At 44.5% G+C, this 23,912-nt stretch overlaps 1 protein-coding gene across 5 annotated transcripts in view; it reads left to right on the top strand.

The window, feature by feature from the left end:
* The first annotated feature begins 315 nt into the window (after nucleotides 1-315).
* pcdh1b (protocadherin 1b) overlaps nucleotides 316-23,912 on the top strand; it is a 220,269-nt gene continuing 196,672 nt past the window's right edge. Inside the window, exons 1-5 of one of the 5 annotated variants that reach the window (XM_046030257.1) lie at nucleotides 316-454; nucleotides 1,005-1,465; nucleotides 1,580-1,678; nucleotides 13,927-14,758; nucleotides 19,943-22,126. In XM_046030257.1, the coding sequence (XP_045886213.1) occupies nucleotides 13,949-14,758; nucleotides 19,943-22,126 (2,994 nt within the window). In that variant the 5' untranslated portion in view covers nucleotides 316-454; nucleotides 1,005-1,465; nucleotides 1,580-1,678; nucleotides 13,927-13,948. Of the gene's footprint in view, nucleotides 455-1,004; nucleotides 1,679-13,926; nucleotides 14,759-19,942; nucleotides 22,127-23,912 lie in introns of all 5 variants that reach the window. The other 4 variants (XM_046030259.1, XM_046030260.1, XM_046030261.1 and 1 more) reach the window with 4 other exon arrangements.

The following is a 23,912-nucleotide window of genomic DNA, read 5'->3' on the forward strand; positions in this document are numbered from 1 at the left end:
TAAGCCGGTGCACTGAAACTGAGGCAGCCATATGCAAAAACATTTAATCCATATGTGTTGTGTGTAATATCACAGTACAGTAAGCTGCTTTGGATAACAGCCTCCCTCCACCACATGCTGTCTTGTTTTCATATAGCAGTAGCTGTAATAACAGCCATTATTGTCGAATATATATCAGTATGTTAACTATAGACTCCATTTCCTTGTATTCCTCCTGCTGCCTCTGCTCCACAGTGGCGGGAAAAGCCTGTGCTCCGAGCTCGAGCTCTGCTCAGCCCGTCACGTGCCGCTTCTCGCCTGTAGGTGGCGCTCAGAGCGCGAGAGACGGCGCCTTCCCGCCGGAGCTGTGAGGCAGGACGGAGCTGGGAGACAGCAAAGGCGGAGAGACGCAGAAACATGGATGGAGAAGTGGAGAGAGAGAGAGAGAGAGAGATGACAGGAAAAATGGAAAGAGGTATAAACGTTGGAATATTTATTTACTGAGTGGGAATGGAGGGAGAGGAACTCGATAGTTTGACTGTTTGAATCGAGAGAGTATGGCGGCGAATAAACATCCGCTCCGACTTTTATGTGCGTGTCTTTCACCCCTTTAACCGCAGTTCTCACACTCTTTAGACATTTAACGAGGGTGATGGAGAGTGTTGGACCTGCGAGGCTGAGCTGCCGCATACGGTTACTACTGTTTGAACGGTAGAAAAAGACAAAACACACAAGTACACCGGCTCCGGTAGTTAAAAAAAAAAGGCCAGTTAGGAGAAGTCGCCATATCTCTGTTGAAAAATGACAGAAAATGTTGGGAAATCCAAGTTAGCTGTTAGGGTGGATGCTCGCCCCGCCCCCCTCCCCCCCGTTAGAGTGTATAGAGAGTGTATAGGGGAGGGAGGGGGCGGAGGGGGGGAGACAGCTTGGTAGAGACCGAGAGAGAGAGAGAGAGAGAGAGAGAGAGAGAGAGGGAAGCGCGAGCGCAGCCGTTTGGACTCACTCCACTTTCTCATCACACACAGTGCAGCCGCGCGACCTGCTCCGTGCTGGACCGGGAGGCGTACAGAGTTTGAGGCGGCAGAGCGGTGACCGCGCGTCGGGGTGGAAACTAACCGGAAGACCGCTGTTGGCAACTCCCGGACCTACCGGACCTAGTGTTTTTTGTTTTGGTGATTTTTTTTAACCGTTTTACCCCCTTTTTTCTCCCCCTCCCCGTCCGGTGCTCCGTCCGCTTACACCATCTCTCCACCCCTCTACCCTTCCCCAAGCGTGCCATCAGCGGAGGATGCTGTTGCAGCTGTCGGTACAAACCGCCCGGTGGTAGCGCTCGCCCCTTCGGAGTAGCAGCAGCAGCAGCGAGTGACCCCTGTCCGGACGGGTCTTCCCCCGGCTGGGCTCCAGCTCCAGCCGTTTCCCCGGAGAGAGGAAGGACCTCCGGGTTGACGCGCAGCGCTGGTCACGACAGTAAAACTGGACATTAATTGTGAGAGGATTTGGAGGAATAATTGCCCCTGCCTGTCCGACTGGATTGTTAGATTTGTTTTAAGGTACCCCCCCCCCCGGCGTGGATTGGTAATTTCGTTTTTTTCCCCCGGAGGTTTGGAGCGGCTCCGCTTGGGTACCGAGGAGGAGCGGAGCCTGTAGCCGGGCTGGAGCGCTCAGAGCTGGGGAACCGCGCAGCTCTCACCCGGTCCAGGTAAGAACTTCTCTCTACAGAACCAATCCACACATAATTTTATTCCTACATCTTTACATAACAACATGCCTGTGAAATATTTTATATATTTTCATCCAAATCCTCCTGTCAGTGTGCTGCTGGTCTGCAGGAGACGCTTTACGCACGATCATAGGAGGACTATATTCACTTTATTTTCAATTTATTTCGCCTGGTTGAGCGCCGTAATAAGTAAAAAAAAAAAAAAACATACTCGATGGAGGATAAATCTCTGAAGGCGCACATCCTTTTATGTAAAGATCGGGCATCTGTTTTTAAAACACTTGTTGGTAAAAAATGAACCCATTTAAAACGAATGGGCTCATATTCAGCATCTAATCTCTTCTAATGGGTGTTTTACCTATATTACACTACAGTGGCATTGATCCGTATCGATCCCGTCCTTCCTCAACATTACCTCCATGTTTGTCAGTAATAAAATACAGCTTCCTGTGGGTCACTCCGGGTATCCTAACCTATCTGAAATTGAAAAATCACTAATCGTGTTCAATGCATTTCAGGAAGAAAGTGCAGTGGGCTGTGTGCACAGCTCCCTGTGGTGCATATAGGAGCATCATCACAGTGGGGTTTCATCATGGCTCCATCCAAGAGTTCTGCAGGGACTCTCGGTCTACAGAGAAGAATATAAAATGGCAGTAAAAAAGCTCCTCATTATAATCAGAGGTTTGTCTTCCCACTGTAATATTAGAGTTAATCTGCCTTCAGGGACTCCTGGGGCTGCTTAAAGCAACAATACAACAGTCCATTCATCTAAGGCTGCTCATAAACCAGTCACACAGGCGAGGGAGCGTACATCTCTCTCCATATCTATTTCTCTGTAAGCCCTCACACAGCACCTGAGGCCTCCTGGACACCTGTAGCATCGAATTTAACACTCCTCGCCTTTACGTTCACCCCCCACCCCTTTGCAATGAATGGTATTTGCTGAATGCCCCCTTAACATGAGCTTAATTACAAAATAAAGGCGGTGGAGTATCAGTGTAAGATGTAAAGGAGGTGGTGGTGGTGGTGGTGCTGGGGGGTGGCGATACATTTCCACCACCACCATGAGCAAGTGCGAATCACCGCTGGGGAATCCAGTCCGTCCGGTCCCTCCACTCTCCAGCTTTCCACTCCTCCTCGCCTCTGCAACTGCGATGAGAAGGGAGTGAGAGAGGATTGGCGTTCGACCTGCTCTACATGTGAGAGAGAGAGGTAGGGAGGGGAGGGAGAGAAGGGGAGTATTTACATGCAAACTGCATCTGCCTTTCCCTGACAGAGAGTGGGCTGTAGTAGTAAACGCTTCCATCGTCGCAGTGGTCGTTTTCAGACGTCCTCCTTCAGGAGCGCCAGTGTAGACGTTCCTGGTGCTCGTGGGAAAAGCGTGTCTGTTCCTGCACTCGACCCTTGACCCCGTTCTCTAATTCCCGTCACCTCGCTGTCATCCATTCATGTGAAACACACTCGTGACATAAAGACGCTTAAACGGCTGTGATGTGTCATGAGACTCAGTCAGAAACCTGAGACCTTGTTGCAATCTCATTCAGCCTGGAGGCAGATGTTGCGCAGCACAGCCCAGCGGGGCCAGTGTATTTTCCTGGAGCAGCAGGACTATCCAGCTTCTGCGTTGGTGTTGTTTTTAGTAAAAAATGCAAATCTGCAGCATGCATATTGGTTTTCTATTCTCTAAAACTGGTTAAAAGAAGGTGTAGCCGTGTTGCTTAGCTTTAAATTGCAGGTAAACATATTTACTTTACTTTTTATTGTCAGAAAACATCTTTTAGAAACAAAAAAAAAAGCAAACTATAATCCCAGAGGTTGAGATTGATTGATGAGATTATTTTTTTTTTTTTGCTTAAACAGGAGGGTTTCCCTTCTGCTCAGATTCCTGCCACTGTAAGTGTATACATATTCAAGTTTATACTGCAGTAGAAGCGGATGAGGCGGAGATACTCTCCCTGAGGTTTGTGGCCGGTTTGGACGGCGGGCCCTCGCTGTCACACGAGCTTCTGCCGCCGCCGCGTCGAGAGACGAGGTCTGAGGTTTGATACCGAGCTTTGGGATTCCTCTCTGTCTCCTCTAATTTGGAGGAGCATCCGTCCAATTCAGACCAGATAAAACAACAACAAACGTCACGGTCATCCACGGCTCTGCGGGAGGCTGAGGGTGTGGGAGGTGGAGGATTAGTCAGCGGGGAGAGGAAGAGGGTGAAATGAAAAGACGAGGAAATGGAGGAGGAGGAGGAGGAGGGAGGTCGAACAGAGTCCGTTCTGCACATTTCTGCGTAAAAATTGGAGATCTGAGCGAGCCGTGTTGTTAATGCCCGTCATTAAAATGGGAGCAGGGAGAGTGGAAATGGGTTTGGCGTGTGAAATGAAGCACACACACATTCACATCCACCACGCTCCGCAGAAAAAGAGGCGTCCACGCTTCCGATTAAAGAGTTTTCACGGCAGGTTTCTCTTCTTTTCTGTAGTTCAGGTGTGACAACGAGCGGGCGGACAAAGAATAAGGAAGCCGAAAGCTCACATGAACACAAAGAGACAACAATTGTTTTGTTTCCGAAAAGCTGGTCAGTCGACTACCATTCACATCTTTGGCATGTAAACAATAGCCAAAAGCAAGGCATTTAATAATCCATGTCATGTTTAGAGTTTCTGCAGTGGACGATGGCTGTTTATAGGTTAAGATAAGATGGGTAAATTCAAATTGGCACAGCAGCACAGGGTGCAAAGTATAAAGAAGTTAGAATCATCATTCAACAAAATACTATAAAAGTAGAGTCAGTGATCATCAGTTACCATCCACATCAGAAACTGCATACCAGTACACTAAAACACCTATAGGGTAAAACCAAATAAGGACATCACTATTAGACCAGTGTCTCAAAACCTTTTGGCTCGAGACCCTTGAATTGTCAGCTTGCATCTTTAATCCAAAATGTGCTTTTTCCCTTTTTACTGCAAAAAAAATTGAGACACAATTCAAAGTGTGAACGGCAAGACAGAAATTACATCTGATGCCATTCACCTGAAACAACTGTCATCATTTTGGTAGTTTTGATTAAAAACAAAGACACGGTTCAGGGAAGGTCACCAAAACCATTAGAAACCACCCCGAGGGAGTCATCCGCAGCTTCATGTAGCTTAAATCCGTCTGTCGCTTGGAGCCGTCACTGTCACACACATGGACCAATGTTGTGTCGTTTCCTGACATAAACGGGACTAAAAGCACCTTTTATTGCGCCCGACATTATATTGCTGTATTGATTTTCTTTGCCAGTCAATAGAAACGAGGGTTACAGGCAGTTAGGGGGGGGTTTGAAACTGGCTGCACGCTCTGAGTCATTTCACACTGTCATGCAAAACACGTCTGTTATACGTTAAGATGATGCATGAGGAGCTGAAACATGAATAACGCCCCGCAGCATCCACATGTACCGGCTTTTAGCTTTACCTGGCACAGGGCTGCAACCCGCAGCTGTTTAAAAATGTCTTTTGACATCTTGTTTTGTGTGACTAGAAGTCCAAAACCTAAAGGTAATAAATGTACAATGATGTGAGAAGCTAGAAATTGGAGCATTTGTGTCGAGTAAAGTGCTTTTGATTTGTTTTTTGTGGATTAATTGGCTAATTTTAACCCTAATCTGTTGAAATGGTTCACTCACAACAATATAAAAGATGGAACTGAAGCTGTACTGACATGACTGTGTATATCTGCCAGTGAAACAGCAACAGCGACAATTTTACCGTCTGATTTTAGCTTTTTGCAGATAATTTGGTGTGCGTGTGTGTTGGCTGTCGATTCTGCGTTGCTACCCACGCTAGGCGGCACCAGAAATACTACTAATACTAACTAATTATTAACATTTTATTAATGTAAAAACGCCGGTTAACTGTTGCGTCTAAGATGCATGTAAGTAAACTTGATTTGTTTAGCGCTTTTCACAGACAAGAGAGTCCACATGAAGAAGTGAGCTAAAAACAGAGTACGTAATAAAGAAATACATTATAAATACGCAATATGTAGTAATGTACACAACAAATACACGTTATGTGGTAAAAAGAATCTTAGTAATGCAGCTACCTGGCAGGCAGACAAGTGGGACGTCTTATAAAACCATGACTGACAGTACTTTGATCTAGAAAATGAAAATAAGGTTGTTATTATAACCCCTCAACCGGAGCTATGCATAACCACATTCAGCACAGGTATGTGGACAGGAACCTGGAAAGAGAGCAGGCTGCTGTTGAACTATTCTAAATTTAAATATCCGTGTAATCGACAGGGAAATTAGCCGCTAGGAACTTCCCTAATATAGCCATCGAATTGCAAAGACACCAAGTGTAAATGCAAATTCAAATCGATTGAAATCTGATGGCTCAAAGTGTAAGTGTAAAGTAACTTAAATGAATCAATTTAATGTTCACAATGCAGGCTTCAGTATCACTATGTGAGTTGTTTACAGTTTCAACCATAAAATGTCTGGCTCAGTATATTTATTTGATCGCTAACCCTTTAACATTTTAAGTTACGGATATTGGTCACTTTTATTGTTAATAGATTTACTAAACTTTAAAAGAATCCAGTTGGTTTGGGCTCTAATCTGTGTCGTCTTAATTTAAATCTCTAGATCGAATTTAAAATTTAAACATCAGAGTTTGATCGTGTGTCTCGCTCGCCATCGTAGTTGATATTAGCCGTGGTCTTTGTGCGTTATTAGACACGGTCGGGTGTTGATAATGGCAGTAGATTGTTTTCATTTTGTCCTCATGCTCCTGCCGTAGTCTGACATGTGGAATAAATATGTTGCTGTGGATTTAAAACAGCGATCTGATGGTGCCTGATCTTTACTTCATACCAGCCTGCTGTTTATCTGCCATCCACTCCCATAATCCCCTTCTGCTGCTGCCAGAGGATCAGTGTGTGTGTGTGTGTGTGTGTGGATCAGAGGTTAGACAGCACATCCTGTCAGTAGAAGGTCACACGTTTGATCCCTGAACCAGTCACTCCTGCGTCAGTGCCTCTGAGCAGGACATGCAGGCTGAACGCAGAGCAACAGGAAGAGCGCACCGAAACCAGTTAAACCATTAAAACCAGTGAGTCAGCACATAACAATCCAAAGGTTCCTGTCTGACGCCTTAGTCACTCCGTGTGTTTGTCCCACGGCAGAGTGACGTTCTTTTCGTTTTTGTTTTTATCAACACCTGATAGCTTTCTCTGCTGCACACAGACTATTTACACAAGGTGTGGACGCATTGATAACTAGAACACCTGATTCCTGCGTGCAGAGCGAGGAGGCGTGTTACAGGTGGGTTTATTACGACTGATGTATGTTGAGTGAGCAGTTTCTGTGAATTTTACTGCGTCTACTTTGTGAAATAATGTTAGATTTGGGGCCACTTTAATGCCATTTGCCCCCTTTTCCGCCTTTAATTGGATTATCCTTGTCTAAAACTTGCAGACGAATCATTGAATGTCCGATCAGATTTGTAATCGTCCTGACTTCAATCAAAAATTTACGTGTTTAAATGTCTGTTTTGTTCAGACAGCATGTGGAAATAGGGCTTCGTAGAAAGATCTTAAAAAGCATAGCTCTTGTATCGTATTAGCTTCAGTCATTGAGAGAAACAGTTATGGGTTCTTCTGGGTTTGTGGTCTTTGTAATTACGTATTACAGTCTTATACTTGGGGTGGTGATGGTGCAGTGGATAAGACACATACTTTTAGTGTGAGAGACCGGGGTTCAATTCCCCACTGTGACACATCCACCAATGTGTCCCTGAGCAAGACACTTAACCCCTCGTTGCTTCAGAGGTGTGCGACCTCTGACGTATATAGCAATTGTGCGTCGTTATTGTCCTTTAGTACACTTACTGCGTCTCAGCCACGGTTTTCACCCCTTTCTTTTGACTGTGGTCACTCAGACACGTTTGCCTCTAAACGTGGCTGAACAACACGTCTAAAGCAGGCCGTAAATCCATGCAGCGCACACACAGGTGGCGTCAGGAGGCAGAAAGGCTCTTGCAACAGTTGGCTGCTGCATCTGAATAGGGAGGATGTATGTGTGTGTGTGTGTGTGCGTGTTAATCTGGATCAAACAATGGTAGTGAATGGAGTCATTAGAGTAATCCCCTTTGTGCTGCAGGGCGGGGGGGACCACACACACACACACACACACCAACACACAGTGGACCGTCCAGAGAGCTCACCTCGACCATGAACATCCTGTCCTTCTGAGATCTGAAAACATCAAAGCATCTTTTGATTTTCTGTGTGAGTGAGTGTGTGTGTGTGTCATATTTAATTCAAGCCGCTTCTGGAACTCACTGGACATTCAGGTTGCTGTAAAAAGACACACACAAGTACACACCTGTGAAGCAGGCATGCAAAAACTTTCAGGATTGGTTTCCAGTTTGGCTACCATCCACCGGCTTATTGTTGCCAGAGTTGACATCATAGTTGTCATATTTTAATAGTTTGTAATTTGCCTGATAGTGTTCCTGTGTAATTATAGAGAACATTACTGCAATTAAAAACGATGCCAGGGTTTGTTCAACCTTTTCATGCGACGCAGACGACTTGTTTCTTTCACACAAACACACACTAAAACAGATTATTACTAAGAAAAAGTGGTTCGCAAATTAGTTCAAATAAACAGCAGCAGACTGGTGTGATATAATACAAATTAGAGCTGGGAATTATTTAAATAATCTCTATACTAATGAGGATTTGATACCTGAGTTTACCAAACTTTTTCCCCACAGTACCTTAGAGTAAAAGAATAAAAGTTCTGAAATGTTAAATGTTGAGGAAACCCAATCAGCCATACAAGAAGAGCTTTGTCTTGAGAAAAGGGGCTTAAATTGGCCAAATTTTGATGGGACTCTGGCACTATCTGAACAAGGAATAAGATAACGAGATGATGCTAATTAAGGTACTTTGGACACATTTTTCTCTGTAATTTAAAGTGGTCTTTAGTTAGAATAGTCGGTATATTAAGTAAGCCTAGGTAGTTATACACTCTATGTGACACCTGGGCTTCCGTTAGTACACTAACATGCAGTACACTGTATTACTTCCCTTTTTATGAGGACGCCATCCGGATACTCGTGTCAGTGTGAACGCACGTATGCGATATGGATGGGCGCAACTCTGAGCTTCAGTATAGAAACCAAACCACTTCGTCGATACCTTATGTTGAGAAAAACAATAGTAAACACACACACCCACAGTGGGGGGTAACAGGCCCATTGAGTTGCTTTGTAATGTAGAGAGGGGCGCTGTTGTCTGGACACGCCCTCTCTCTCTCTCTCCTGCTGTGTCGCCTACTGTGAGTCTTTGTCTCTCGCCCAAACAGGACGACTCTGAGCAAGAGTCAAACCATCAAACAGTTACTGCCTGGCTCCTTACACATGGAAATGTTACTGTCCTTATAGCCCTCCAGTGTCTTTGTATTGACACACACACACTGGTTCCAGCTGCTTGTTGGCCCGGCCTCTTTATACACTAACACACACACATTTGGCTGGTTGGTGAGAAAGTTTCAGACTGTGGGAAAAAGGACGAACTGGACGATCTCTGATTCACCCGGGTCCGTCCCCGAGGGGACAACACACACAATAACACACACTTGCACACAGCGTACACTACATGTGAACAAACATGTCAACATGGGGCACTTTGATTTTTTTCTTTACTCCCCTGACATTTGACCCTGTCCTAAAACTTCTCATGACCCAGGAGCTCTGACTCCATATGTTAAGAGTTTACATTACAGGCTTCAGTCACTGTGTTGTTGTACAAATTGGAAATTTGCACAATTTTATTGTCTGTTTTCATGACCTCCTAATGGATTTGACAGCAAATATGATATATTTAATTAGATTTTTAAGTATTATTAAACTTTGGGTTATAGATACATTTTGTCTCTAAACAAAGTACAAATGTCTGGTCAGATTAGGAGTCTTTTATCTGATTTAATCTGATTTTAATCAAACGTTTTTAGACTGTATGTTATTTAGACAAAACTTGTGGTGACCTGCTTGAAAACTTTGGCCTCTACTGCTAAATGAAAATGTGTTTTTTGTAGGTATGAACAAAAGTTTTAGGTCCGTACCGAAGCTCAGGTGTCATATAGAAAGCTAGATTCCAGTTTAGTGACTGCATCTGATTCTGTTTTAAGATACACAGGTCGCCTCCATGTCTCTTCATCATGCATGGCAACATCATCTTGAAAGCCTGCTTTCTTCCCTCATGTGGTGCATTTCCTGGTTTATATTGACCTGCAGGCAAAACATGAGATCACTGTTAAACAAACTCTTGCTCTGATGACAAAGCAGCGGTGTCAAGCTTCATGTTAATATACGAGGAATTACAAAACATCAGACAGATATCACTTGCTGTGAGAGTTTACATCCATAAAGTACAGATAAATTGTTTCCTGTTTAGTATCACATAATATATTTAAATAAAAATATATTACATGTATGCCTGGAAGAAAATCTACTAAATTAGCCTCAGCACATCACAGGTTATAAAACTGGTGTGAAATCGGCCAAAAAAATCTTAAAGATAAACATTATTTGTGTAGAACTTGCACATTTCTCAACATCAAATCCTGATACAAGTGTCTTTACAACAAGTCTGACCGGTCGGTTCAGTTCAGTGCAGACAGACTGTCGTGGTTAGCGGTACATTAGCAGACTGGGACGTCGGCCAGTCGGCAGTGTTGTTGCAGCTCCGTTTCCAACGCGACGTGTGAAATGCCGTGGGGGGGCCGGGGGGGGTCAGAGGTCAAGGATCGGTGGTTTGGGATATTTGGCATCTCTGGAGAAAAATGTGTGAAAAGAAACACACACAAATAGTTTACACTGTAACACAAAAACACACACACAGAGGCATTCACATGCACATTCACACTTGCAAACACAACGACCCCCCCCAACGTGCGCACACACTCATTCACATATGTATAGGGGTAATTAGGTGTGTGTGTGTCACAGCAGGGAGCAGCATAGTTTAACATTTGGTGCTTTCAGCCTCTCGATGTTGTGCTTTTCTCTGCAATGTATGATTAAAAACTGAATTTCTTTAAGCTTTTGACTGGTGTTCAGACTGTTTCAGTGACATTTCATAGACTAACAGATTAACTGATTAAATGTTAAAACAGTCAACATAATTATTTATAATTAAAGTGGCCTCTGCTGCGTGTGCTGTTAATGTCATTCTTAAGAACGTTGTGAGAGAGAATGAGGTTCATCCTCCAACAGAAATCAAAAAAGAAAGCTGGCAACACAAATCGTAAGATTTATCTAGCTCACTTATTCTTTGATTACTCTTCCTGAAGCAACGCATACTGTTTTCTTTAGGCTGCTCGTGTGCAGACAACGTTTAACATTTGAGCATGTTTTGGACAGAGATCTCACTCGGTGACGTCTAGTGTCGACTTAGCCTCATGTCACCATGATACACTTTTATTTTCTGTGTGTAGACGAGCGGAGGAGCCAAATAACTTTATTATCCTTTGTGAACGACAGCTGCTGGATCAGATTCAGTTCATGTCACTGAATGAATGTGTGCAAGGCTTCCCTCTCACGCTGTAGGAGATTTAACAGGCCCAGAAAATACAAGCTTCACTCCTACACACATACATGCATCCAGAGACACACACCACACATCCACAGTTCAGTACCACACATTTAACTCTGTGCATCGACGTTGCAGAGCTTCCTGCTCAGCGTGCTGTTCCACGTTAAGTGTATGTTTGTTCCTCTGCAAATCAAGGTCGTGAGGGGGGGGGAAGCTCTTCACATTAACCTCCGCGACCCGCAGCCGAGAAACTCCTACCGCACGAAATACAGAGTGTGAGTCTGAGATGAATAAGTGCCAAGACAAAAATAAAAAATAAAAAACTGTGTGGAGACTGACAGAAGAAAGAGAGGTTGAAGGACCAAGGAGAGAAAGGAAATAAAAGAGAGTATATGTAAAGAGAGCTCACCAGACGTCGGGTGAAAAGTCAGTTTGTGAGTAAAACATCCAGCCTTGATCCCAAGTCTCATCATCGAAATCTGTATTCATGGCTTCTTATAGTTGGTTAAATATCCTGTTTTATGTGCACATGGATAACAAAGAAGGGTTCTTATATTTCATTCAGCCTGACATTTAGAAGCTCTCAAGAAGTCTTAAATCCCATGAGCCAGAAGACAGTGAGGAAGTCTGCGAGCCTGTTTTCTGTTATATATATATATGTTATATATATATTCAAGACCTTAAATGTTTTCAAACACAAGCGGTAATCATATTTGAAATTTGGCATCTTAAATAAACTTTAAAACATTTTATTAATATGTGTTGTTCCCTCTGCTGGGAAACTTCAGGGGTGAGAAACTGTCGTTAGAGCTGCAAGTTGGATGGTTGAGTAGCTTTGGAAACCCCAACCCATCACACACACACACACACATAAACACTTCCTAAAACAAACAATCCGACATTCACACCCCCTTCACGCCGTTTAGTCATCAGCCATTGCGAAGGCGAGAGAGGAGCCAGGGTTTGAACGTCTCACTCCAGCTCTCTTTTCAGGTGCTACTCTGTCAGTGTCTTCCAGGAGAGTGTCTCTAAAAATGTACAATATCACGGCTGCCCCCCTCTCTCTGACGGCCGGTTTTTCGCTCCGTCTTCGAGTGTGGCCGTTTGGATCGGGCGGAAACACTTTCTGACATACGAACCTCTTCCTGCCCAGCATGACCTAGCGTAGCATAAATAGCCCTAAAGCAGCCACACAGACGTTAGTGTGATGAGTCAAGTCGTGGCCTGATTTACTCACAAAGGCGCCCGGGGGCAAAAATAAACTGTTGGGCCACTACTTGACCCCCGTTTCATCGTGTATGTCTCTTGTCACCGCCAAATACAAATCAAAGGACCGAATGTACTCCAAAAACGGACATGCACGCGATTCTGCATACATAGACTTGTCCACACGTGTTTGTAAGCTCTGTGCTCTGAGATCTTGACCCCTCAGGACATGAGCAGATGAGTTAATGTGTGTTACGTTAACACACATGGGGAGTGTAATCTAAATAAAACTGTCAAATTAACTTGTACACAGTATTTTGCTTCAAGAACCAACAAAAACACAGGATTTTATTTAAGAACATGCATTTAAAAGTAGATTTTGACGATGCAGATGTCTTAAAACCCTTACTATTTCAGGTGATTGATATTAATGTATACAATTTATTAATTTACTACAAACTAGACAATAATTCCCTCCTATTATCTCTCAGATGAGGAAAAACAGACTTTAGACAGAGCCAGTAAAGAATACTCACAATACTAGTGAGTCAAAACTAAAACAATTTTTTTATCGTGTTTGATCGTAAAGGATGAAAATCACCTGTTGCAAACACTTCACAGTCTCACTCAGATACTCAAATGCAGGAAACAGGTGAAGATTTTCAAAGTAAAACTAAATCCCTGGGGTAGCAACTCGATTAGCACTTCACTCTTGACAGTGATCTGATCTGATCTGTGATCAGTGAACTGCGCTCTGCATCTTCTTTTGCTCACAGTTTGACAGACATTTGAAGTCTGTCCAATCAGATGGCCCCATTTGTCAGTATTTGATTTTAAATGTGACATTGGCATATACAAAATGTTTACACTTTAAAAGTGACATGTTTAGATGTAACACCTGTGTGTCATTTTTATGTAAAAAAGCGCAAAACCCAAAAACATTCACAACTGGATAACAAAATGAGCCGATTTTGGCTTTGCTCTTCCACGAGTGCGAACTCCTCAATATCACAATAACACAGTCAGCATGAAAATGTCTGAGACTAGCGGGCGTCCTGTTTCTTCTCGCTGCCCCGCGTCACTATTTTTGGTCGAGTCGCCTGCAGCAGTGTTAGGTTTGTCTTCCTGTCAGAGCGGTCGACCAGCAGCAGGAGGAAGTCATCGCTCTGGGCTGCTCGGCTGCTCTCTGCACACTGCAGACTCGGGCCTGAAACCTCATCGCCCTCAGGTCTTGCAAAAAAACAGTTTGGGATGTGTTTAGTGGCCCAAGGAGACGAATTCGACCATCATTTGCTGAACAGCACTGACATAAATCTGAGACAGGAGCAGCTCTGTGGGTCCTAAGTCAACTTTCTGTTATTTGGCTGTCTGAACGGGGTTCAGAGGATGAGTGACAGGCGGACTCGCTAATCTGTTTTCTCTGTCTCTTTCAGAGCGGTGCTGTCGGGCAGAGAGATGGCGGCGCTGAGATGGGAGGTCCTGCTGTTCCTGGCAGTCGTTCTGCTGGTCTCCTGCGGCGCTGCGCCCACCGACATCCTGTATCGAGTTCCTGAGGAACAGCCACCCAACACGCTGATCGGTAGCCTGGCGGCGGACCAGGGCCTGCCTGACACTGGCCACCTCTACAAGCTGGAGGTGGGCTCGCCGTACCTGCGGGTCGACGGCAAGACCGGCGACATCTACACCACCGAGATCCCCATCGACCGCGAGACGCTGAGGGACTGCCGCAACCTGTTTGAGGGCGACAAATGCTTCCTGGAGTTTGAGGTGTCGATCACAGACATGGTGAAAGGCATCAGCAACGGGCCGCGGCTGATCGAGGGCCGGATTGAGGTGCTGGACATCAACGACAACACGCCGCAGTTCTCCTCGCCCATTCTCAGCTTGTCCATCCCAGAGAACATGCATGTCGGCGCCCTCTTCGCCATCCCCATGGCCACCGACAGGGACTCCGGCACTAACGGCGTGGCCGAGTACTCGCTGAGCACCGGTCCGGACGCCGACCAGCTCTTCAGCCTGCAGGTCGCTGTGGACACGGACGAGAAGCTGCCTCAACTGGTCGTCATGGGCAACCTGGACCGTGAGAAGAAGGAATCGTACGACCTGAACATCCGGGTGGTGGATGGCGGGAAGCCGCCGAGGGCGAGCAGCGCTTTGCTGCGGGTCACAGTCACCGACCAGAACGACAACGCTCCCAAGTTTGAGAGGAGTCACTACGAGGCCGAACTGCCAGAGAACAGTCCGCTGGGTCACTCTGTGCTGCAGGTCAGTGCGCACACACACATGCACGCCGCCACGCATGTATTACACATGCTGTGAAACAGGAAGTAGCATTTTTTTTGTTTGTCTGTAGTTTAACCATCTTATTAATTTTATCTGAACTTTTGATAAACTGATAAAATGATTAAGTCATTTATAAAAGGCCAATATAACAAACAGTCTGCTTCCAGCATCTCAAATATCAGAAGTGTTTTTGTTGTATGTTATTTTAAATGGAATAGTTTTGGGGCTTTGGACTGTTGCTTGGACAAAACAAGACATTTGAAGACATCAGCTTGGGAATGCCAACTTCCAACAAGCAAGTTAGTGACTGATTAAACAGAAAAATAATCTCCAAAGTCTCTAAATTCTCCAGTTCTCCCAATAAAGAAAAACATTTGTCCATCTACAAAAACATCTTGCTAAATTGCTCACAATGTGGAGCTGAAGGGGGAAAAAAAGAAATTGGACTGTAATTATTATTAGATCTCACACTGACAACTTTCATACTGTATAACAGAACATTATATCCCCATATGGGATATTTTTCATGACATATTGTTAATATTAAATCACTGTCAAGCCCTTAAACTCATTAAAGTTTGTTTAACTGCTGTAATTATTGCAGCTCACATGAAGTTGCACTTAAGTAAAATGTTCAGCATGAGTTTCTCTTTCAGATCAGTGGTTCAGATAATTACATTAAACTGGATTTGTGTTGTGAGACTTCACGCTTAAATAAAAAGTAAAATATTATCAACAATAACTAACATCAAACCCAACTAAATATATATATTTTCTTTAGGAGGTAGGGTGTAAATTAACCAATTCGCCAGACAGAAAATAGCTGATAGACGCCTTGTTTTACTCCTTGAACCACCTTGTGGAAAATTTTAATCTTCACATCAGGATTTGGTGAAACAACATCAAATATTTGCACCCACTCTCAAACCCGTGCAAATATTCTAATTCCTAAATGAAACCAGTGAGTTTAATTGATGGTAAATCTGTCCCTCCTGGTGTCTTGAGTTTTTCTTGTCCACCAAACATTGCAGTGGAACCTTTGGCCCAGTCGGTGATAACGCTGAGAGCCTGCAGGACAACAGGGCGCAGTGACTGCACATAATATGCTGCTCAATTATCCGTACAGACAGATGGTGCGGTGGAGGTGAAGCAGGGCGTGGGATCGCCGTGTGTAGTCACATATTAACCACTGATTCAACTTCACCTTTGAGCCCTCAACCGGGGGGGGGGCGGTACGTGATGCCACCATCAGTGGGCAGAGCGGGAAGGTTCGGTTTAGCTCGGTGAACATCCTGACAAAGCCACCTCCCTGTATCAGCCTCCTCCCTTTCCCTTTACTTCCCTCCGTGACTGCGGCGCGACCAGCCAGCCTTCCAGCGAGCCGTGCATGACTTAATCTGAGTCAGTCATGAGATTATCCACGGGGCTTATTGGTATTATTGCTCTGGATGTGGCTCATTGCGTTTCAGAGAGCCGCAGAATTCATTTCACTTAACATGCATTTGAGGAGTGATGCTTGAGAGGCAGCGGGACGGCGCTGACTGACAGCCCTGACCTGCTTAAGTCGTCCAATAGCGGCACGGACATGTATATCCCTGCCTTTTGACTCACTCTTTAAAGGAGCATGCCTCTTGAGGATCATATATTTTAACCTATTTTCTTTCACATCAAAATCAAGCCTTCCAATTACACATGGATTTTCTTCCCATCAGGCATTAATAGTCACAATGAACATCATCAGGTGCGCCTTTCTCTAAAGATATTCTTAAACCCATCCTATCAGTGTTTAAATATTAATGACATTAAATATTAATGAGCGTGAAAGTTCATTTGCTAACCTTTAAAACAGTAGGTTGACCAAAAAAAACTCAACTCAAGGTCCACTGACTAGCTTTTTTATGGAGCTTTCAGCTGAGATTGTTTTGCTTCTTTAGTCATGAATATTTAATTTGACAACAACAACAACAAAAAACATTCTCCAGATCTTTAAAACAAATCTCATGGTCTTGCCAAGTGGATGGAGTTGAGGAAGTTCAGTCATCTGGGGAAGAGGACCATGAAATGCTTGGTTAAAAAACATTTGTGTCAGTTAAAATATTAGTTCGATATAAATAATACTTATATAGACAAATGTTATTGGTATATTTTGATTTTGTTGCTTAATTAGTTGTGAATATTTAAAGTTGAAAGTCCCATTGGAAACAAGTAAGTGGGTCTTGATCAGAATTCATTAACAAACAACCCCACAGCTGTCATCCCATATTCATTTAAATATTGTTCTTGCACCTGATTGGTGCACTCAAGTATGCGACGTCACCTTTTTCCTTAAAACCAGTAGAAAAACACAGAAATGTCTCATGTTAAATAACAAAAACTGTTCTATCTTCAGCAGATTTGGGCAGTTTTATGTTCACATATCCATCAATCAGTCAGAGTAAGAAAGACGCTGATTGAGAAATTAGGTTTTCGGGCCCTTATAATGGACTAGTAATCATAATATTTCTTTGACTGATTAATTAGATGATTGTAAAAATCTGTCACATTGTTCCACAAGTATTACTGCCCCCTTTTCAGATGAAGGATCTCTTCAAATCTGGAGCGTATTAAAGACCATGAGATTATTGACAGTCATTTTTCACTAATGACTGAGCCAACATTTCCAACAAAGACGATAAAAAACATTAAATATTTCTTTGACAACCAGCTGTCCACACTGAACTACCATGTAATTATAGTGCATTTTATTCAACAATACACCAGACAGGAGATAAAACTGCGATAGATTCTTTTCCTTAGGAAGAAGCTAAACCTAATAGCCTCCTTGAAGGAAAGCAGCCCGTTTAGAAATTGATGGTTTCATTTTGAAAGACAGTTTGGAGAAATCAGAGGTTTACTGTAGTATAACAGCGAAATCGTGCAGAGAATCAGGTCCGCTTATTCAAGAAACCAGCCGGACTCGCTGGTTAATTGTTAACTGGGAGATTAACAGTGTTTATATTTGCTGTACGCCTGGACAGAGCGGGCTTGGAGAGCAGCCAGCGCCGCTCTGGCCTCATCACAGCAGCTCGACTGTTCAATACACAGTTCTCAGAAGCCGTCGATAATTCACCGCTGTTTGGTGATGTCTGCAGCTTAAAGCCGCACCGGAGGAAAGGAAATCAATGGGCAGGAGAAATTATAATTTCACTTTCATGCTTTTTTTAACCTTAACCTCTCTGACTTAGATCAGTGACTTCCACAGTCACCCCCAGTGTGCCGGTGACGGCCTGTCACAGTCGGTGATCCTGAGCAGGCAGGAAACCAGATATTTATTATGTGGCAGTAAGATCTAGAGTCTGTGTTAAAAAGAAAATCCCTGAGTGAGATTCTGCATTAACCCTTTAAACCCTGATATCCTCCTTAATTGTTTAATTAATGTTAATTCTCAAAGATGTGGTGGTGGTGGTGGTGGTGGTATCAGTCTTCTCATCTAACTCTTTAAAAATTGAACAAGCGTATTTCCCAAAATGTCAAACTTGAAAAACATCTCCACTAGAATTTTAAATAGATTTCTGTGTCCTTGGCCCAAAACAACATGAGTTTTACTCTTTGTTTAAATAGGCTCAAATAATCTCACCCCACTGGCAGATTTCTTTTCTTGTTTTTTAAGAAACCAACATTTCTTTTCTTTCTTTTTTTTTTAGGACCTAAATTTTAGGAGATTATTTTGCTGAGTGCAAGCTTGGCTCAGATTCAGTTTCTGCTTTAAAAGGAATAATGGCCTTAAATTTTAAAAACCCTAATTACATTACTGTAAGTCCCACATGAAGCCTGTAGAAAACGCTGAACCAGCAGCACCAGGGAGGTTTAAATCAGCTGTTCAACAACTAGATCATTTAAAACTACGCACCGACCCACATTTCTCAACAGCAGCCGTGGCATCGAATGAACTCAATTAAAAAGTATTAGATGTGTAGATACAAAGGTGTCCTAACGAGTACATCCTAAGTGATATTCTGCTGACTGATCGTACCTCCTAATTGAGTAATTACCTCCATTTACTTTGGGTTTGGGCGTAGGAAGCCGCATCATGGCGGACGCTGGTCTGTCCTCTCCTGTCTTCTAATGGGCCCTGAGGAGCTGGGGCTTTTCTCATAATGAGAGGAACATTAACATTCACTCATCTGCCCATTAGATGCCAATGACCCGCTGCATGGCCGTTAGATGTTGTTGTGTGGGTGTGTGCACTCAGCTTTGATCGTCGGCTATGTTTCACACACAGCAGCAAAATCCCTCCCCCTACGGAAACTACAAAGGGCTTTGTAGTGTTGTATTAGTAATGGTCGTGAGTCGTTGTAACTCAAACAATCTAAAATAATCATTCAAATTTAACTGTGTTCAGCCCATAGACTGTATAAAACATGGATGTAGAGTACATGATGTGTGGGCGGCGCCACCAACTTTATCTAACCCAAAAATGGGCTAAGAGGTGGAGTTAAGGCTGGCCTAAAGAAGCTTTTAACATGGGGGTCTATGGGGATTGAATCGCTTCTGGAGCCATCCTCAAGGGGCCATTTGATGGACTGCAATTTTTGACCATCCTCGTTGGCTGCCAGTCTCCGCTTGAAGATCAATTTTGACTATAAGTAGACAGAAATGAATCTAATTGACTTAAAATCAAAACATTTAGAGGGAATCTGCCTAAGACTGACACATGAAGGTGGGAGGTTGGTTGGTTGGTTGGTTGGTTGGTTGGTTAATTATCAAAACAAAACAAAGTCTGGACATTTATTGTGAAGTTGAAAGCGTTTAGTACTAAAGATTTCCTGTCTGTCATCAAAACAGAGCAAGCCATGAAAGGCTAACGTCCAATAGATTGTCTTAGTTCGCTTTTCCATTGTGTTTTCTGCATTTTCCAAACTTAAAATGTACTTACCCAAACACCTTCTAAACATAACAAAGAACATTTTCTAAAAACAAACTAGAAGAGACTCAAAGTCATGTGGAGGCAGTGATTTGTTAAAGTCATGTGTGTTCTGGTGGTTTAAGCGCTTGTCACTCAGTAAGGAGGTTTCAGGGTATACCTAGCACAAGTGTCCTTGAGCAAGTCACTCTCACTCACTGAACCAGTTGTCCTGGATGCTTTGAAAGCCAAGTGACTAAAATATAATTTTTTTGCCCTTGTAGGTCAGAGCCAATGACGCAGACACTGGCAACAACGGAGAGATCGACTACAGCCTCCATCAGGCGTCGGAGACTGTCCAGAGGCTTCTGCGCATTGACCGTTCTACAGGCATCATCTACGTCAAGGGCCTGGTGGACCGTGAAGAGGAGAACTTCCTCAAGTTCTTTGTGGTCGCCAAAGATCGTGGACCCAACTCCAAGAGCTCCAAAGTACTGGTGACCATCAACGTCAGGGACCAGAATGACAATGCACCGGCCATTGAGATCCGTGGTATCGGCCTGGTGATACACCAGGACGGCGTGGCCAACATATCTGAGGACATGCCCATTGGCACGCCGGTGGCATTGGTCCAGGTGTCAGACCGTGACGAGGGGGAAAATGCGGTGGTGACATGCGTGGTTGCCGGTGACGTCCCATTTCAGCTGCGACCTGCGAGTGAGTCAGCCAACGATCGGAAGAGGAAATACTTCTTGCAGACAACTACCCCGCTGGATTATGAGCGTGTCAAGGATTACAGGATTGAAATCGTTGCTGTGGATTCTGGGAACCCAGCCCTGTCTAGCACCAACTCCCTCAAAGTCCAGGTCACGGACATGAACGACAACACGCCGAACTTTTCCCCCGCGTTGCTCGAGGTCGACTTTCCAGAAGGCAACCAGCCAGGTGACATGGTGCTGGGCGTCACAGCGACAGACGCAGACAGTGGCACCAACGCAGAGCTGGCCTATAGCATCATCGAGCTCTCGGCCAGCAGGCTGTTCGAAATCGATTCCAACACTGGAGACATTCGTGTGAAGAACCTGCTGGATCGGGAAGAAACTGATCGTTATGAGTTCCGTGTGGCGGCAGCAGACAAGGGTGTTCCTAGCAAAACTGGCACTGCAACGGTGGTGATTAATGTTCTGGACCGCAATGACAACGACCCTAAGTTCATGCTAAGCGGCTACAGCTTCTCTGTCAACGAGAACATGGCTCCGCTCAATCCTGTTGGCGTTGTGACCGTCACCGATGCCGATAAAGGTGAGAACGCCCGCGTGAGGCTGTTTGTGGAACCGGACAATGGCAAGTTTGTAATCCAGAACGGCACTGGAACCATCCTGTCCAGCATCTCCTTCGACCGCGAGAAGGAGAGCACCTACACATTCCGTCTGAAGGCCGTGGATGCTGGTGACCCACCTCGATCCTCCTATGTGGGTGTTACCATCAATGTCCTGGACGAGAATGATAACTCCCCCTATGTCACCAAACCAGCTAACTCCTCCTACACATACATGTCACCTGTCACCCCGCCAGACACCCGTGTGGAAGTGGTCGAGGCTGAGGACATTGACTCTGGACCCAATGCTGAGCTGTCCTACACCATCACAGGAGGCAACCCGTATGGCCTGTTCCACATCTCTCCCAACAGCGGGGAAATCACACTGGCGCAGGAATTCACCGGCAAGCACAATGGCCTGCACCGCCTGGTAATAAAGGTCAGCGATAAAGGCAAACCGGCCCGCCACACCACCGCCCTAGTCCACGTTTTTGTCAATGACACCAAGTCCAATGTGTCCCTCATTGAAGCGCTGGTGGGCCACAGCCTCTACACCCCTCTGGACAGGGACATTGCCGGAGATCCCAACTACGCCCTTGCTCAGCGCAGCAACATCCTGTACGGCAGCCTCGCGGGTATTGCTGGTGTGATTCTGGTCATTGTGGCTGTGGTGGTCATCAGACACCGACTGCAGAAGGACACCAAGAGCGGCTACCAGGCTGGCAAGAAGGAGAGCAAGGACCTGTACGCTCCCAAGCAGGGCCCCAAAAATGGCAAAGGGAAAAAGAGCAAAAAAGGAAAAGCTCCGAAACCGGCCAAGCCACTGGAGGAAGACGAGGAGGCCAGCCTGCAGAAGGGCCTCAAGTTCAACCTCATCAACGACAACGTCAACGACAGTCCCAGAATCCACCTGCCCCTTAACTACCCGCCGGGAAGCCCCGACCTGGGCCGCCACTACCGCTCCAACTCCCCCCTACCCTCCATCCAGCTGCAGCCACAGTCACCCTCCGCCTCCAAGAAGCACCAGGCCGTTCAGGACCTCCCCGCCACCAACACCTTCGTGGGAACGGGCGACAACAACTCCACAGGCTCAGACCAATATTCGGATTACAGCTACAAGGCCAACCCGCCCAAATACAGCAGCAAACAGGTAGGAGACTACGCAAACACGTCAATGTACCAGAGGGACATTTATTGGACCAACCGGGTGTGGTAGTCACGCTGGGACTTATTTGGCAAAGCCAGTGTTCTTCCACCAAAGCTGCACTGATTCCCCTGCACAGCACCCACTTCCAAACAGCCGTTTTCCCTTTTTTTTTATTTTTGGTTTGGTTGTGTTCACCATTTCTGTTCTGTTTTTGGTTTTCACCTGAACATGGACACCATGAAGGATTACATGAGGGATAGATCAAATATGGGCTTACCAATATTTATCTGTTGATAATTGGTGACCGTAACCCCCCAAAAATGAACTCTGTTGATCCAGAACATTATAGAGGGTTGTTTCACACTATATGTTTGTGTCGATTTGTTTTTGTGTGTATTCATGTTCCACAATTGCACGTTAAAATGTTCAATTCTTACATTATTTAATTGAGAGTTCCTGAACTATAAGAAAGTTAACAAAAAGATGATTTACGCAGACGTAAGTCTTGAATAATCGGTTCACTGTTGATATTGGAAATCCCATATGGGTCTATCCTTAGCTTCTTCTTCTTTTTGTTTTATTTGTGTTTAGTTTCACCTTTTCACGGTGGGTTAAATGAAGGAGGTTATGAGTTTCTTCCTTTTTGTTCATTCACAGGTGTTTTGAATCTGGAGTTCTTTGTGCGAGCATTGAAAGGTTCACGCTGACATCCTCATTAAGTCTGAATGTGTTTTTCTGTTCTTTTTTTTTTTCTTTTCTGGAGAGCTGACTCGAGCTTTAAAGCTGCTCTTTATGGCCGGATCAGCTTGTTGAAGTGTGACAAAGAGTGACTGTGAATTCCTGAGTTGTGTTTTTTTTTTTTTTTTTTTGGGGTACCCGTTTTTATTGTTTCTTGGCTTTCTTTGGCCTGAAACTAGACTGGGTGAGCAGCACTTTAGAGTGTTTCCATCCAGTTCAGACCAATTTAAGGTAATTTCAGCTCGGTCAGGGAGCCAAGCAGTAAAGAAAGAAAGAAAAAGAAAGAAAGGGAATAAGGAGGACAGAGGGAGGGTTGTAAAAAGCCACTACACCATGAAGGAAAAGGTACACTAAGACTAAATACAGCCATTTCTTAACCTTCCGCACCTCCTGTCGGGTTAGCTAAAATATGACTTTTAATTTTGCCGTGTTCCCAATCACCGGGGTTTAAAAGTCAATTGTTTGCACAGATTAATGGCAGGTAATTTTCCAGGCGCCCGCTTTTGCCTTCTTTTACCCAGAGTGCCTTGCTCTATTCTATTTAATGTACAAAAAAAGGAAGGAGTGGGGGCCGTTAGCTGCGTGATGATCAGCTGTTTTTCTGGCTTCACGTTGATGGACGTGCGATGGCGGCGGTGAAAATGAAAATAAATGTCACGTGCACTGTGAAAACCGTGGAGACAATCACAATAAGGTGTCGATGTTCAGACTGTACATATATATGTGAACGACATGTCAAATATTTTGTTTTGTACTTTTTCATCTGATGTTTGTGTTGCAACATTAAATGTGTGTATGTGTGTGTGTGTGCTTAACAAGGGCATTTCATTGTTCTCCCTGCTTTTTAAAGACTTGTGTTCAAACCATCTTAATACCTGTACCAAAGACTCACACACACACACACACACACACCTGCATATTCACTGTCATCACCATCATATGTATATATGGAGAGAGAGCTGAATTGATTGATCTAGCAGAGATCCTGCTGGTGTTAGCAGCTCGCTAGCGCTCCTGCTGGGTTAATATTTAGCCTGTTAACGCTAGAGCT

This window comes from Micropterus dolomieu, linkage group LG19, assembly GCF_021292245.1.
Source record: "Micropterus dolomieu isolate WLL.071019.BEF.003 ecotype Adirondacks linkage group LG19, ASM2129224v1, whole genome shotgun sequence".
NCBI classification, from domain to species: domain Eukaryota; kingdom Metazoa; phylum Chordata; class Actinopteri; order Centrarchiformes; family Centrarchidae; genus Micropterus; species Micropterus dolomieu.